This window comes from Tauraco erythrolophus, chromosome 7 (genome assembly GCF_009769465.1).
Source record: "Tauraco erythrolophus isolate bTauEry1 chromosome 7, bTauEry1.pri, whole genome shotgun sequence".
In the NCBI taxonomy this organism is placed as follows: domain Eukaryota; kingdom Metazoa; phylum Chordata; class Aves; order Musophagiformes; family Musophagidae; genus Tauraco; species Tauraco erythrolophus.
Window position 1 is genome coordinate 27,464,308 of NC_141471.1, and position 14,288 is coordinate 27,478,595.

The following is a 14,288-nucleotide window of genomic DNA, read 5'->3' on the forward strand; positions in this document are numbered from 1 at the left end:
AAAACTCACTTTCTTCCCCACGTCTGACTGGCACTGATCACTGCCAGAAAAGGGAAAGAAAAAGGACTTAGTTTGTTTTCTCAAGGCTTTAAAGTTGTGTGAAGACATCTGCATTGAAGATAGATAGTCCAGCAGGCTCCTCTCAGGATGTCTGTGAACAGAAAGGGCTTTTAAGATCCCAATGCCATATGGCTTTTAAGAGGAAGATGTAGCGTGGAGCAGCTCCCTGAGCGGGCACAGCTTCTCGGCTGCAGGACGTGAATGGTAGTGGGATGCACAACTGCAAACACTGTCACGTTTTATTAGCTCGAGGCTAGATACGCGTTTAGTGTGCCATTAGCTGCGGCCTCAGTGCCTGTGTAGCACATTCTGAGGTCAAAGGCTTTCCACGCACCGTGAGGTAGGCACCTGTCCTGACGTCATGGCTAGGGAAGTCACTCACAAGGGAGAGCTCAGAGTGTACCTGATTTTCAGGATAACCAGGACCAAAAGGTTTACAGGCAGGGTGAAGGACACAGCTTGGCTTATGCCAAACGAGGGCTGAATGGTGCTCTGGGTGCAGAGGGGCAACACCAGCCAAAAGAGGAACGTTAAACTGAAGGACTACACTGGATTGTACTACTCAGGAACACATTCAGACTTGAATTAGAGGGTTGCTAATCATTAGAACAGCTTCGTTATGTGACAGCCTTCAAATTAGGATAGTCTGATATTAAAGGGAGCTTGTTTTTTCCTCCTTAAAGCAGTGCTTGATACATTTCTGAAGGAGATTATACGACATGGCACCTATGGAGGTGGGAAACTTGATTTGACGACGTGCAGGGTCCTTTTTGTTCCTTTTGCTGCCTAACTAGAAACTATTGATAAACTGGATTGAGTTTGGTGGGTGGGAAGGGCTCATCACCCTCCCTCATAAATGCAGTTTTTTAACTCAGTGTTGAAGAAATTATTTATTATTATTTTTTAATCTGTCAAAAAGTGGATTGCTTTTTAACATTTACAGCTCTTGATTTGGTTGAGTAGAGTAGGTCTTATCATCTACAGTGGATGTTTCAGGTGCATGGGATTTCCTGAATGAGAGGAAACTCTTTGCAGGGAGTGTTTTAGGAGGGCAAAACACAATGGTCAGGATTTACCTCCTTCCTCAGGCAAACTCCTACTCTCTAAGGAAAACAGCATTCAACAAGCAGCTAGAGGTTCGGTCCCTCAAAATGACACCTTTTCGTAACTGTATGGTGTGTTGCAGGTTGGTTCCTCACGGTCCTTGTTCAAGGTGAAGCCATCACAGGTCAGTGCCCGCCTCAGCAGGGCTGCAGGTAGTGCAGGACATGCTGCTCTGTCATGGGGGCAGTGACATGGCGATAGAGAAATCAGAAAGCAAAGTGTTGCTGTGCCAGATCAAAAGCATTCCTGGGGTAGCCTACCTAAAGCAATAAAAAGCTATATTCATATATATTAAAATCTTTATGTGCTGTATTAATAATGCATTATATACTATAAACTATCAAGCAATAAATTTAAAATAAACAGCTGATACACAACCTTACTTTACTATGTCATCTTCCCCAGCTTCCCCGCAGAGTTCCTGGGAGGATCATTAGTCCTGTGGTTTTGTTTTCTTATGCTGAAAACAAGTCTCTTTCCCAGAAGAGGGCTGCTAGATTGAAATCATTCGAGTCCTTTGTCATCTCCATCCTTTTAGACTAGGTGAAACCTGTCCTGTCTCCCTAGGGAAGACATCAGCAATAGTCATTGGCCTGTAGATTCTGTAGGAAATATTCCTTCTCTCACCCATAGAGACAAAAGTATAATCACCAGCAGTTTTGTAACGACACACACACGCACAAAAACATATGTGAAAGGTGGGGTTTTTTTAAACATATATTTATATGTGATAACCTGACATGTTTGTCACACACCACCAAAGCCAGATCTTACCACTGCCTATTTATAACTTCATATAAACAAGCCACGTGTCCAGGATTCCTGCTGAAAATGGAGGATTTTTATTGGCATCACAGAGTTCTGAGGATTAATTACTTACTGTTGCTACAGTGCTGCGAAGATGCAAGACACTAAGCATTGGCAGGGGCTTTGTGTAGCTGGAAAAAGCAGACAGCACCGCAGCACGAAGAACAAATAACCTACCGTTGTTCCAGCTCCGCTGTCTTCAACAAGGCCCATAGGAAGGTGGGGAATCTTCAGGTTATTGAATTAAGCAGAGGTAGTTTGGCAGAACGGTCTCAGTATGTTGGTTTTGTGTTGGTTTTTTTTCTCCTCCTCAAAGGAGAAAAGAAATTTGTAAAGAAAATTGCTTAAGGTTGCAGTAGTTTGCAGTGTGGCTAGCACAGGGATCTTAGGCGGTGCTGTTAGGGATGACTCCGATGTTAACGGCAGTTTTTAAATGAGTGCAATTAGAAATACCAAATCAAAAGTAAATAAGCTTGGAGCAGCCATTGATTTTTAAAGCAGAGAAGCTTTATATGCTATAGAATACTATACTGTAATACTATGTAATACTAAATTACTGTATAATATTAATATGAATTATGCCAGATCTCACAGAGCCATTAGGGAGACCAGGATGCTTGTTGGTTAAAAAACTTGAATGAAAATTGTACCTTCTCTGTACAGTTTTCTATTCCTCATGTACCAATTGACTACTCCACTTTTTACCACACAGTTAAGCAAAGTTACATGCTGCAACGCTTTTTGCTGCTGGCCCTCCAAAAGCTCCCTCCCCTCCTAAAATTCAGCTGCAGGCTTAGGCACCTACAGCTTTGGCAAAGGAACATCGGGGATGTTGCAGGAAGCAGTGGATTAAGTGTTCTGCAGACAGCTGGCATTAGTATGTGACGTGTAGGCAATCTGAGCGTAGAATAAATGGGTATGTACAGTTCTGTATGTGTTCCATCAGTATGGCATGCAAATGTTTAAATCTACTCTTTATATTTCTGCAGAGACTTGAGATTAATGTCGATAGGAGGTGGTACAGATGAAACCATGCTTTCCATCATATGCAAATACATGGAAACACTTCCAAGCAAGTGACGCATCTCAGCTCTTCTTGAAAACCGAGCAAGAGCATGGCTTGTACCTCACACCGAAGGTAACAGCCAGTGCATGTTTCAAGGGTGTAAAATACGTAGAAGACATAACAGCAACTTTGCCAACAAAATACTTGTCAGGGTCTTTGACCATTATCATTCCACATGTTCTCCAGTATCACGTTTTTGTTGATAAGAAGCAGTCAGAAGGCATGAGCCCTCCTGAAGGATTTTCTTCCATTTTTTTCAGTGAGTTACTACTTTGTGGGGGGTCTAGTGATCCACTCTCAGCACTCAGAACAACTGTTGTTTTTAATCAACGTATTATCTACATTTTAGAGCATCTAAGCTGCCACCAAAGAAACGGACACAGCTCTGATTTCACTAGTAGCTTAATCTAATTTCAGTGTAACTTTGCTTTTAAGAGCAATAATTAAGGTGCAAATTATTCCCTGCTATATTCAAATACTGTAACAATTTTGCTCTCAATTACAAGCATCTTCCCTGTCTTTCACTTTTAGCAAGTAAACATCGAAATGAGTTCTGTTGTCTTTGCCAAGTTCACAGGAACTTGTACTGCTCTGTCATGGATGTTTGGTGGTGGGAGTGGGGCTTGATTTCTAGTTGTAGAATTCTACAAACAACCGTATAATTGTATCTGAAGCTTTTGGAGTCCTGAAATTCAGCAGTGCGGTTTCATGTTTTGTGTGCAATTATTAAAGGAAAATATTAAAAATAAACATATTAATATGAAAACTGTGTGTAATTACTTAAACTGTTCCTAAATCAGGCTTTTAAGCCAGGTGAGACAGCCTCCATGGAATTGTCATGTAATCAAATGGATGTGTTGATTAAGCATTTTCTAAGGCATCTCTATGATACTGTACAGTCAACAGTTTGATAGTTAAAAGACTGTATTTCCTTCCACCTGAAAATAATCTGTATGGTTGCTAGGTAGACTCTAAGTTACATTAAACTAAGAAATGCAATATATAAATATTGTGTAAAAAATCTGTACAAAAGATTTCAAAACCATATTCGAAACTGCAGTATTCTTATGTAGCTATTAACTGCAACTTTAGAAAAATACTAGTAACAGTAATTGTACTTTTGGATTTTATCTACTGTAGAGCGTATTTTATTCTACAAGGTCATACTACAGTATCTGGAAATCTTGCTAGCTATTTTTGAATTTTAAGTTCTGTCAGAGTAATATTTTTGTACCAGAAAATGAACAGTAAGGCAAGCTCAGATGCTGAGGAAAATTCTACGGCTGCAATGCATGGTTTCCTCAAATTGCCACTCCTCTTCCCTGAGTGAAATATTCTCAAAGCAGTTTCACGTTTACATAAAGTTGCCTTAACCATTCAAAGCGAAGTTGTAGGATTCCAGTTCAGATTTTAAACTGAAAATTAACCTTTTACTGGAATTGAGGAAAGGGAAGCATGCTACATCCTGTAAAATAACATAAAAACATACAGAAATATGTCAGTTTTGACTATGTAACTTTGTTACCTTTCAGTTCAGAACATGTTAAAAGAGCGTAATGGAGCTTTGTTTTAGCACTGAATTAAAAAAGCCCTTGTGTGTTCTCTAATAAACATACAGATGCAGAAAGTTTGGAGGCTTCATCTATTCCTTGTCCCTGAGCTTTCTCTCCATTTCCTACCCTATCTAGACAACAACAACAAAATAATGACAACCCTCCTTAAATGATGAAAAACAGAAAGGAAGACACAGGCTTAAGATTCCCCCCCTCCCCAATTCATTTCCCCTTGCTCTTCTGCACCATTGAAGAATGAGGAAGGTGGGGGAAAAAGAAGATGACCTAGTTCCTACTCTGAATTAATTACCTTTTAATCTCAATTGACATTTAAAATTAAAATCCTGTTGGTTTTATATATGATCTGAAGGACTGGTAAAAGATTTTTACCAATATGTGCTCTGTCAGGACTCGAGACATCCTAGCGTATTCTTCAGAACAAAGCCAGGAACTGCATCAGCCGTACAACTAGCTGTACCCACCCATTTTTCTGCTTTGTATCAGGCAGTTAAAAACTTTCTCCATTTATTGGTATGGTAGATCAGTTGCTAAAGAAAAATAATAATAAATGTCTAGAGATTGTTCAGACACCATCTTTAAGAGCCAGAAATATATTTCCAGAAGATGATCAACTATCAGGGGAGTACGGTTGTCCAACAGATATGTCAGTAATTATCATCTCACTTGTTAGGTACCTTGCACTCCACTGTCTCATTAAAATTACACAAGTGCATCAATTTTGGATGGCAAACTATATCCTATTGACTAGCTTTGGGAACGCTACACTTGTTTAACAAGCCTAGCAATTCTCATATAAAGATGATGCATTATCCTGGTGCTAGCACTTAGATGTTCTGTTATTTGCAGAAGCACTGTAGACCTTTTAACAATGAAAGATTAAATCGGCTAGAAATATTTGAGCTTTAATTACTTTTACACGTTCTGTGTCTTTTGTATTAAATAGGTGATCTACATGTAGCAAACACCTCCCTTTCTCATTTTAAGAGCGCGCTCCGTACAAGTATAGCCCCTTAAATGCAATGCCATTTCCAAAAAATACATTGGTATTCTACAGGAGAAAAGAATGTATATAAACAACACTAGCTAAGAATACTACAGGACACTTTATTTGCCAGTTTGTAATTTGTTATTAATGGCAACATGTTATACAGTATTTCTAGAAAAGCTTTTCAAAAACTGTAGATACAATTTCATTATCTAGGAAACTTAATTTTTGAATGTTAAACTCAGCAATGTAATAGCTTCGACCATTAGAAACTATCTGGTGAGCCAAAGTTGTGTCTTCAAAATAAAAAACCTTAATATGACAGCACCTCCAACAGGTGCATCGTGTTATACTTTAATATAAAATTCAAAATATCTGATCTCGTATTTCAGACATCATGCAGTATAGATTCAGGGACCATCACAGACTGGAAAGTAAGCATACTAATAGTAGAAGTTCTAGTGATTCAATGGAATCATTATGGTTTAGATACTTTAAATAAAAGAAAACATTTCTACCGTGTCCATATTGGTTGATCCCAATGACCAAAGGCATTTGCTGAAAACAACAGATGTGTAAGCACGGTTTGTCACATTTAAATGTAAAAAAAACAATCCAATTTTAAGTAACTTCTCCCCAAAACACACAGTTTAAGCTACTTAAACATGTACACTATCAGACCTACCCTCAAAAATAGTTTTTAGCGGTACCACTATTACATTTGTTAGCTTCAGGCCAGCCTTTTAAAAACCCACAGATAAAAACAGTTTAGAAAGACTGAAGTATTCTTCATGCTTTTGCAACCTAGAAATTACTATACGCCTCAAACTGGAGCTCTAATTTAGAGCATGGCCCAGAATGAAAAGCAGAATGAAAGAAAAAGTCTTGTAATTCTGCAATTACTTCATATCCAAACAACTGTTGTTTTCTGTATTTTTTAAAATCAAGTCTGAAAACTATTTTCCACTAAAAAAGCAACCCAATATGCTCACAGTTTCTGCATATTTACAGATAATGCCCCCAAAACAGGGGATGATGGGAAAGATTCTGATACATTAAGAAAACTATACATAACATTGCATTAATAGTTAATGCAATTTATGACAACTTCGCTGTGTTGTAGCAACAGAATATGTCACTTTAGATCAATGTCTTCATTAATTAAGACTGCTTTATAGTTGAAATTACACAATTTAAACCAAAGGTAACATGCATCACCTCAGTTTAATGATCCAGTATATTACAAAAAAAACAAACAATGCAAAGAGCATCATGTAGCATAACAGCTTTGTCTGGCTTCCTCGGGAGAGCGTTCTCAGTCTGCCCATAGTTGCACCTAGAAGTCCACTCGTAGAGTCAAAATCATTATCCTACATTTAAAACAAACAAAAAACCCAACAAAAAACATGTTACTCTCAGAAAAAAAGATTACCCCTAAAGCTTGCTAAGTGTAGTTTTTCCCTTTTTTTTTTTTTTTCAAATTTTCCAAAACTATTTCAGAGGCAGTTTGTGAAAATTAACCAGGAAAAACTTTTGCCCATTTATCCAGAGATTTTTTTTTTCCTAAAGCCAAAGCAAAACAAAAGCAAAAAAGGCATTTCTGACTTCTTTATTTTTTGCTTTCCTCTTCTATTTTTAAATACAATTAAATATAGAACTGCCTTTTTAATAATACTTTTTGCTAATTGAAAACAAATAGTCATATCTGAAGTATAAACCCTTGGTTGTGCCTTGGAAGTAATGCATTTGCACATCTATCTTTTAGAACAGAAATATTGCTGCTGAATTAGTCACATTTTACAGTCAACAATAAGCTGTCAACATTTTAATACAAATGTTCATACTAAAAGAAGGAATGCTTTACATTACTAACTTCTTAATCCTACACCATATTTAAAGTTAGTGACTAGATACGTACCATTTCGGATAACATTTTATTTTGGTTTTTAACTTCTGTTCCTATTTCAATGGAAAGCTATTTAAAAAAAAAAAAAAGTATTAAACACAAGTAATCAGTTATACACGGATTAGAGAAACCGGTTTAAAATACGTGACATGACTAGCATTTCTCCAGGTAAAACGTGAAAACAGAACCTGGTGTTTTCAAAAAAACAAAATAACATGCACAGTATTCTGTCAATAACCCTTAGGAAAGTAAATATTTGTCATTTGACTAGATGAGTCTAGAGAGCCACAGAAGGTACTCAATGCTCCTCTTCCCCTTTTCTCCTTCAACAGAGAATTCCTCATTAAAATTATTGCATGGACTTTGAAAAATTCAAGATCTAATCAAGTGTAAGTAGCAATTTTCCATTTGCTGGAACAACTGTTAAAACTACTGGCACGCAGCACAGAGGATCATGAGCACTCTTTTTGACTCAGCGTTGCTGGAGTTGACACCTGTAACCTGCTAAGACATCTCTTTTGACACGTTGCTGCTATGCTCTAAATGGTATTTTCTTTTGTGAAGTTGCCTATTCCTTCTCTGCTTGGTGTCACGAAAGAGCAAGGGCCCAGCAGGACAAGGAGGCAAGCTGCGTATGCAAGTGAGACAGTCCAGAGATAGCAACCAGGTCGGCAGCAGCCTGGTGATCACCCAGCACATCCACAGCTATAAGACAGGTCCAAGGTCACGCCAGAAAGTCAAGTCGGGTTAGGGTGGGAATCATCAGGGAGGTACGAGACCAGGCACAGACAGAGCTGCAACATATCTGCCGTGTAGCAAAGGCCTTGGCTTAAAAGCAGCTCTCAAGTGAAATAGGGAGAAAACACACTGAGGCTTCTTAGCAGCTCTTCCTCAGTGACAGTTCTTATCAGCACGCTGGCCTTGAACTTCATCTAAACTCCTTGAAGGGGTGGAAATGTGCTCCAGGTCCCCGTGCTTTGAAATAGCCAAAACCCAAATGTTTCTTCTGGCATAACCTCAATCCCGTGATTTCTTACTGCTGCATTTCACTGCAATCTGTAATCAAATCGAGAGTGAAACTGACTTTACATGAGGCTTCTAGGAAGTTATCCACATTCCAAGATTATTATGTTGCACTAAAAGGTGCAACCCCAGAAAGAGCACTCGTGCTACGCCACAGAACACTATCAACTGCACTGGCAACATACACTGATTCTGAAATGTAACACACCAGAGAAGGAGAAGAGAAGTGAAATTCTGTAACAAAGGTCAAAGCTTTTCTTTTTACCTCTTATTCTAAACCTAAGGTTTCAGTTTCTATTTCAGACTAAACAAATTACTTTTAAGCAGCAGTATTAGCAACAGGACTTTGAATGAGTTTAGGCCTAAGAACTCACTGGCTTGGAGCACCTATTGCCAAGAATGTATTTTACAAAATCTCATGTCGTTAAGGTAAAAAAACCCACACAATTTTAATCACAGAGCTGTCTTCCAGTTAGACTTGCTTGAAAGAAGCCCTCAATCTCTGGAAGGAATCAGCATCATTAAAACAACAAACTTCTCTTTCAGAGGATATTGGCACACTATTTCTAGGAGCTGTTTTCACATTCCAGATTTATCAGCAGATACAGCAGAAACTGATGAGCCACTCTGATAACATCAAAAAGAAGTCAACCATTTTCTTATATGAAATAGAGACAGTTTACTGATCTAAACTCAAAGTTTCTAGTTTCTGCAGGGACAGTAATTCATTCTGTAGGACAGTAAGTCCTAAGTAACATCACAGCTGTCCTTGAGATCAGCAAAAAAGGATACCTCCAGCTTTAAAACTTAATTAAAGGAAGAATCAGTTATACAAATCATTGTGCACTTTGGCTGACAATAATTCTTTTTTCTATTTGTATTGGGTTTACATGGCAAGGTTTTGGTAGCAGGGGGGCTACATGGGTGACTTCTGTGAGAAGCTGCTAGAAGCTTCCCCTGTGTCCAACAGAGCCACTGCCAGCTGGCTCCAAGATGGACCCACTGCTGGCCAAGGCTGAGCCCATCAGTGACAGTGGCAGCACCTCTGGAATAACATATTTAAGAAAAGGAAAGAACTGCTGCACAACAGCAGCAGGAGGGAGGAGTGAGAATGTGTGAGAGAACCAACTGTGCAGACACCAAAATCAGTAAAGAAAGACGGGGAAGAGGTGCTCCAGGTGCTGGATCAGAGATTCCCCTGCAGCCCGTGGCAAAGACCACGGTGAGGCAGGCTGACCCCTGCAGCCCAGGGAGGTCCACAGTGGAGCAGAGATCCACCAGCAGCCCCTGGAGGATCCTATGCCAGAGCAGGTGGATGCACCCAAAGGAGGCTGGGACCCCATGGGATGCCTGTGCTTAAGCAGGCTCCTGGCAGGACCTGTGGAACCACGGAGAGAGGAGCCCACACTGGAGCAGGTTTGCTGGCAGGACTTGTGACCCTGTGGGGGACCCACACTGGAGCAGTCTACTCCTGAAGGACTGCACCTCGTGGAAAGGACTCATGCTGGAGCAGTTAGTGAAGAACTGTAGCCTGTGGGATGGACTCACGTTGGAGAAGTTCATGGAGGACTGTCTCCCGTGTAAGGGACCCCATGCTGGAGCAGGGGAGGAGTGTGAGGAAGAAAGAGAGGAAGAGACAATATCTGATGAACTCACCGCAGTCCCCATTCCCCATCCCCCTGCACCACTCAGGAGGAGGAGGAGGAGGAAGAGAATTTGGGAGCAAATTTGAGATCGGGAAGAAGGGAGGGGTGGAGGAAAGGTATTTTAAGATTTGGTTTCATTTCTCATTACCCTGCTCTGATTTAAATGGCAATAAATTAAATTAACTTCCCTGATTTGGGTCTGTTTTGCCCATGATGGTAACTAGTGAGTGATCTCCCTGTCCTTATCTCGACCCATGAGCTTTTTGTCATATTTTTTGGGAGCAACAGAGTGGCTTTGGTGGGCACCCAGCATCCAGCCAGGGTCAACCACAGTATTAAATTTATGTTTTAAACTAAGTCTACTGCTTCACTGGTCTGTATAATTTAATTCAATAAATGTGACGATACCACTATAATGAAATACTTACTGATTTAATGGCACTGACTTTTGTACGCAGACTTTCTGTTAACCTTTCGTTTTCTTCTTCATAAACACTGTATCCACTATTGGTATAGCCATAGTTACCAGCAGGTGCTCCATCACCTGTAAACACAAGTCAGTAGTTACAGACAGAAAACACCATTGGAGCAAGTGCTCTTCACATATGGAAAAGCACTCTTTCCATTTAAAAATGCATTTCCTTAATGTCACCCTTGGCAATCAGGAAGAGGCACCACATGTTCCTGATTCAGAGATTCAGCCTTTTTCAAACGTGTAAGTTATCTTTCAATATGCAAATCAAAGAAAGAAAACTGAGGAAAGGTTGTAATTTAAAACTATCAAATTTTTCCCCAGATAGTGTTTTCAGATGACTTGTATGGAAATCAATCTAGGCATTATATGGAGGTATGAAGGAAGCATTGAGGCCACAACATAGAGTGGTAAACCTAACTGAAAACAGGAAAGCTGAAATAATTCTCGAATAAAGACAAATATCACTTGATCACAGATTTAAAGGAAAGGAGAGATCACATGCATTTAAAGGAAAGAGCATACTCTGATCCTTACATGTTTCTCTACAAACAAGACTTCCAAGATGAGAAGAAGCCAGGCCTCTGAGCAGAACCATTTCTGTCACCATTCTGCAGTTCGATCCCCACTCCCACCTTTGCTTTTTGAGTCATGGAGCTTCAGGACTCTTATCCAGACAACTGACTCAGCAGAGTAATAGGGGCAGAAAGGAATGAACGCTCCTCAGCTACACACATTCACTTCCTCCAACCTCTATTAAGACCTACAGACAGCAGCTGGACAGCAGCATGGGCACAGGAGAATTAAAGCTGTGCCAGTCTAGACTAAAATCAGTCTTAGACCTCAAATTTAAGATTTGAAACCAAAGAAGAGAGACCAAGACTGAGAAAGGCAAACAGGAAAGAACTATTATAAGCTTTATGATAAAGATCCTACTAGATTAATTCATCTAACAATCCGGTTAAAACATTAATCAATATTAATATGCCTACTCAGAATGCCACATTAAATTGTCTAAATGCCTTTGGTTAATTCCTCTTCAATGCACTTTAAAGGTTTTTGAGTGCCTTTTTTCTTTTTGGGGAAAAAGGGAGAGGAGAGAGACACCAACCACATTGACAGATATAGCTCCCTCTCAAACACTTTCACTGTGTGCTTGGCATACATAGTATCAAGATTTTAAAAGAGAGAATTACAATGCTACTTAGACAATAGATGTCATTTTATATTAACCCATAAAGCTGTTCTTTAAGTAACGACAATTTTTTAGTTTGTACTTGTAAATCGTTTTAGGTAGGCTAATGACATACTCAACAAGACTGGGTGAAACGTATGTTTCCGTTTCATCACAGTGAGAGTCAAGAGGCATTCTTCCCCCACCTAAATCAAAAGTACCAATGCCAAATACAGAAAGTTAACTAAAATGACATCATTTGGAGAGTCAGGGTTGTTCTCACTGTGTCGTGTTTTACAAACGCGTCTAACTACAGTACTTCCTACCAAATGATGCACAATTTTGAATGTTTGTAAGTTACTATACCATGTAGCTTCAGGCCAAAAGACCATAACTATGATTCTTACACAGATTGTGACATAGCAAACACGAACAACTGCCCCAAAGCTTTTGAAGAGGCACAGCTACTTCTGTATATGTAATAGAAAGCACAATGAAGAAGCCTGGCTACCACTGTTTACAGGAAGGACAGAAACTTCAGCATGGCAGTTTTATGGGCTGTCTGGCAGCACTGCTTATTGACATGTAACATGGGCATGACCATAACATAATTGCAGGCTAAAAAAAGAGGTACCAGGTGGCTGGTGACAACAGCGGAAGCATGGTGCCAGCTTCTGTTTCCAGCCTACTAAATAAAAGTAATTCTGGACTGGCAGTTGAAACGTCAAGGCAAAGCAGCAAATTTTACTGCAGCTGATTACAGACATTTAAGCCTTCTACTTGACATTCCAGCAGATTTTTTAATAAGTATTTCTGGATGTTCCTTAAGGCACTGTTTGCCAGAGACATGCTAAAAGAAGGCATGCTCTTTCCCCTGCGTTCGTTCCATAAACATCCATCACTACTTTTTCAGAAACAGCATACTGAGCTGGATGGCCTTCAGTCTAACCCCTCTCAGTTCATACCCAAGAGTGAGCTGTTAGTCTGATGAAGAAAAGGACTGAAGACCTAAGCATTATCAAATGCCTAGCTTTTTCTAATTAACATCCCAACACCTCTCTTGATCTAGTAAGAAGTGTATCCAAGACTTGCTTTATCTTGTGAAAATACGCAACACAACTCAAAAGTGTAGAAGTAAATCTATGGTGGTGTTACACACACACACCTGGTTTAGCCATATGGCATTTATCACCCCCTAAATATTCACTTTCTAGGAAGAAGTATCAGAACTCAGTCATAAACTTCTGAGGCGTAAACATTATCTAAGCTTTACAGTGAGGTCACAGCACCTACATGGCTCTAGAACATGACATGGCAGTTCAAAGTTTCTTTATAGTCATCAACGCGACTGCTGGTTGAAAAACGAGGCCTAAGCTGCTCCAGTCAGCAGGAACTCTGCAGAGATTTCTGCATTTGCACGTGATTATATCTGTAATAAATTGACAATAGTTGGGGTTTTTTCCCCTCAAACATAGCAGGAAAACATACACAAGTACTAAAGTTTAAAAAAAAACAACAAAACACCTCAGAATTTCGAAAGGACTTGACTGAAGAGTGACAAATCTGTCCATCCATGGAAACACGGCTCAAACCAACACTGCATTAGAACCGTTCATGAACACAACTAAATACGAACCCGACTGCTGCTCCACAAATCCAGCTGAGCTAGTAAGAGACGAGACAGACGCACGGGTAACAGCTTTCCCCACTCAAAGCTGCCGAGCTCTGCCGCACGCCTACACCCATCAGCACAGCACCTCTCACGCAGAGACAGTCTCCCCCCTCGCCCAGGAGGCCCTGCCCGGGGCCGGGCCGGGCCCAGCCGGCTCCAGCAGCGGCTCCCGCAGGCCCGGGCACAGCGCGGCCCACACGAGCGCACGGGCTGCCCCAGCCCGCCCCGCCGAGCTTTTTACTCCCTTTCCCTGAGCTTAACTCCCCAGCACCAGGCGGCGGGGGGCCACGCAACCGCCGCCCACCAGGCCGGGCGGGGGCTGCAGGCTCCGCCGCCGAGAACCGCCGCGCTCACCCAGCCCCGCGCGCCTCATCGCTGTGCCCGGAGCCTGCCGAGGGAGGAGGAGGTCGGGGGCGGCTCCTGCGCCCACAACGCCTGAGGGGAGCGGGGCCGCTCGGCTGCGCGGCTCATTCACCCGCCGAGCGCCACGACAGCGCTCCGCGCCGCGCGGCCCGCTGGGTACCGCCGGCTGCGGCGGGCGGGCGGGGGCGGCCGCGCGGGGGCTGACGGGTGCTGTAGTTCCGCGCCGGAGGCGGCGATGGAGCCGCCAAGGGACATGCGGAACCCCGCGTCTGTGCGCGGCGGGCGAGCGGGCTGGGCTCTCTGGCAGAGGTGGTCTCGTCCGGAGCTCCAGCCCCTGCTAGCCCCGAGGGGCGCGGTGTGTGCGGGGCCTCCCGCAGCGCCCCGAGGCAGTGAAGCGGCATAGCGTTTCTCAGGGAACGGCGTGACCGGTGGCTCG

The 14,288-nt window shown here is 41.6% G+C and overlaps 2 protein-coding genes across 3 annotated transcripts in view; one reads left to right on the forward strand and one right to left on the reverse strand.

Annotated features, from left to right (window-relative positions):
* Positions 1-3,332, forward strand: part of LOC104384328 (putative acyl-CoA dehydrogenase 6) — a 90,825-nt gene extending 87,493 nt beyond the window's left edge. The window contains exon 9 of the mRNA XM_086614963.1: positions 2,961-3,332. Within this exon, the coding sequence (XP_086471089.1) occupies positions 2,961-3,051 (91 nt within the window). The 3' untranslated portion in view covers positions 3,052-3,332. The remainder of the gene's footprint in view (positions 1-2,960) is intronic.
* Positions 3,333-6,103: 2,771 nt separating this feature from the next.
* BET1 (Bet1 golgi vesicular membrane trafficking protein) lies at positions 6,104-13,907 on the reverse strand. Of its 2 annotated transcripts, none has more exons than XM_086614966.1 (4): positions 13,844-13,907; positions 10,618-10,715; positions 7,515-7,571; positions 6,104-6,966 (listed from the first exon to the last, which is right to left on the reverse strand). In XM_086614966.1, exons 1-4 carry the CDS (start codon positions 13,860-13,862, stop codon positions 6,811-6,813), a joined length of 330 nt encoding a protein of 109 aa, XP_086471092.1. In that variant the 5' UTR covers positions 13,863-13,907; the 3' UTR covers positions 6,104-6,810. The 2 variants fall into 2 exon arrangements, with proteins under 2 accessions (XP_086471092.1, XP_086471090.1); XM_086614964.1 differs by having other exon boundaries at positions 10,600-10,715.
* Positions 13,908-14,288: the final 381 nt, after the last annotated feature.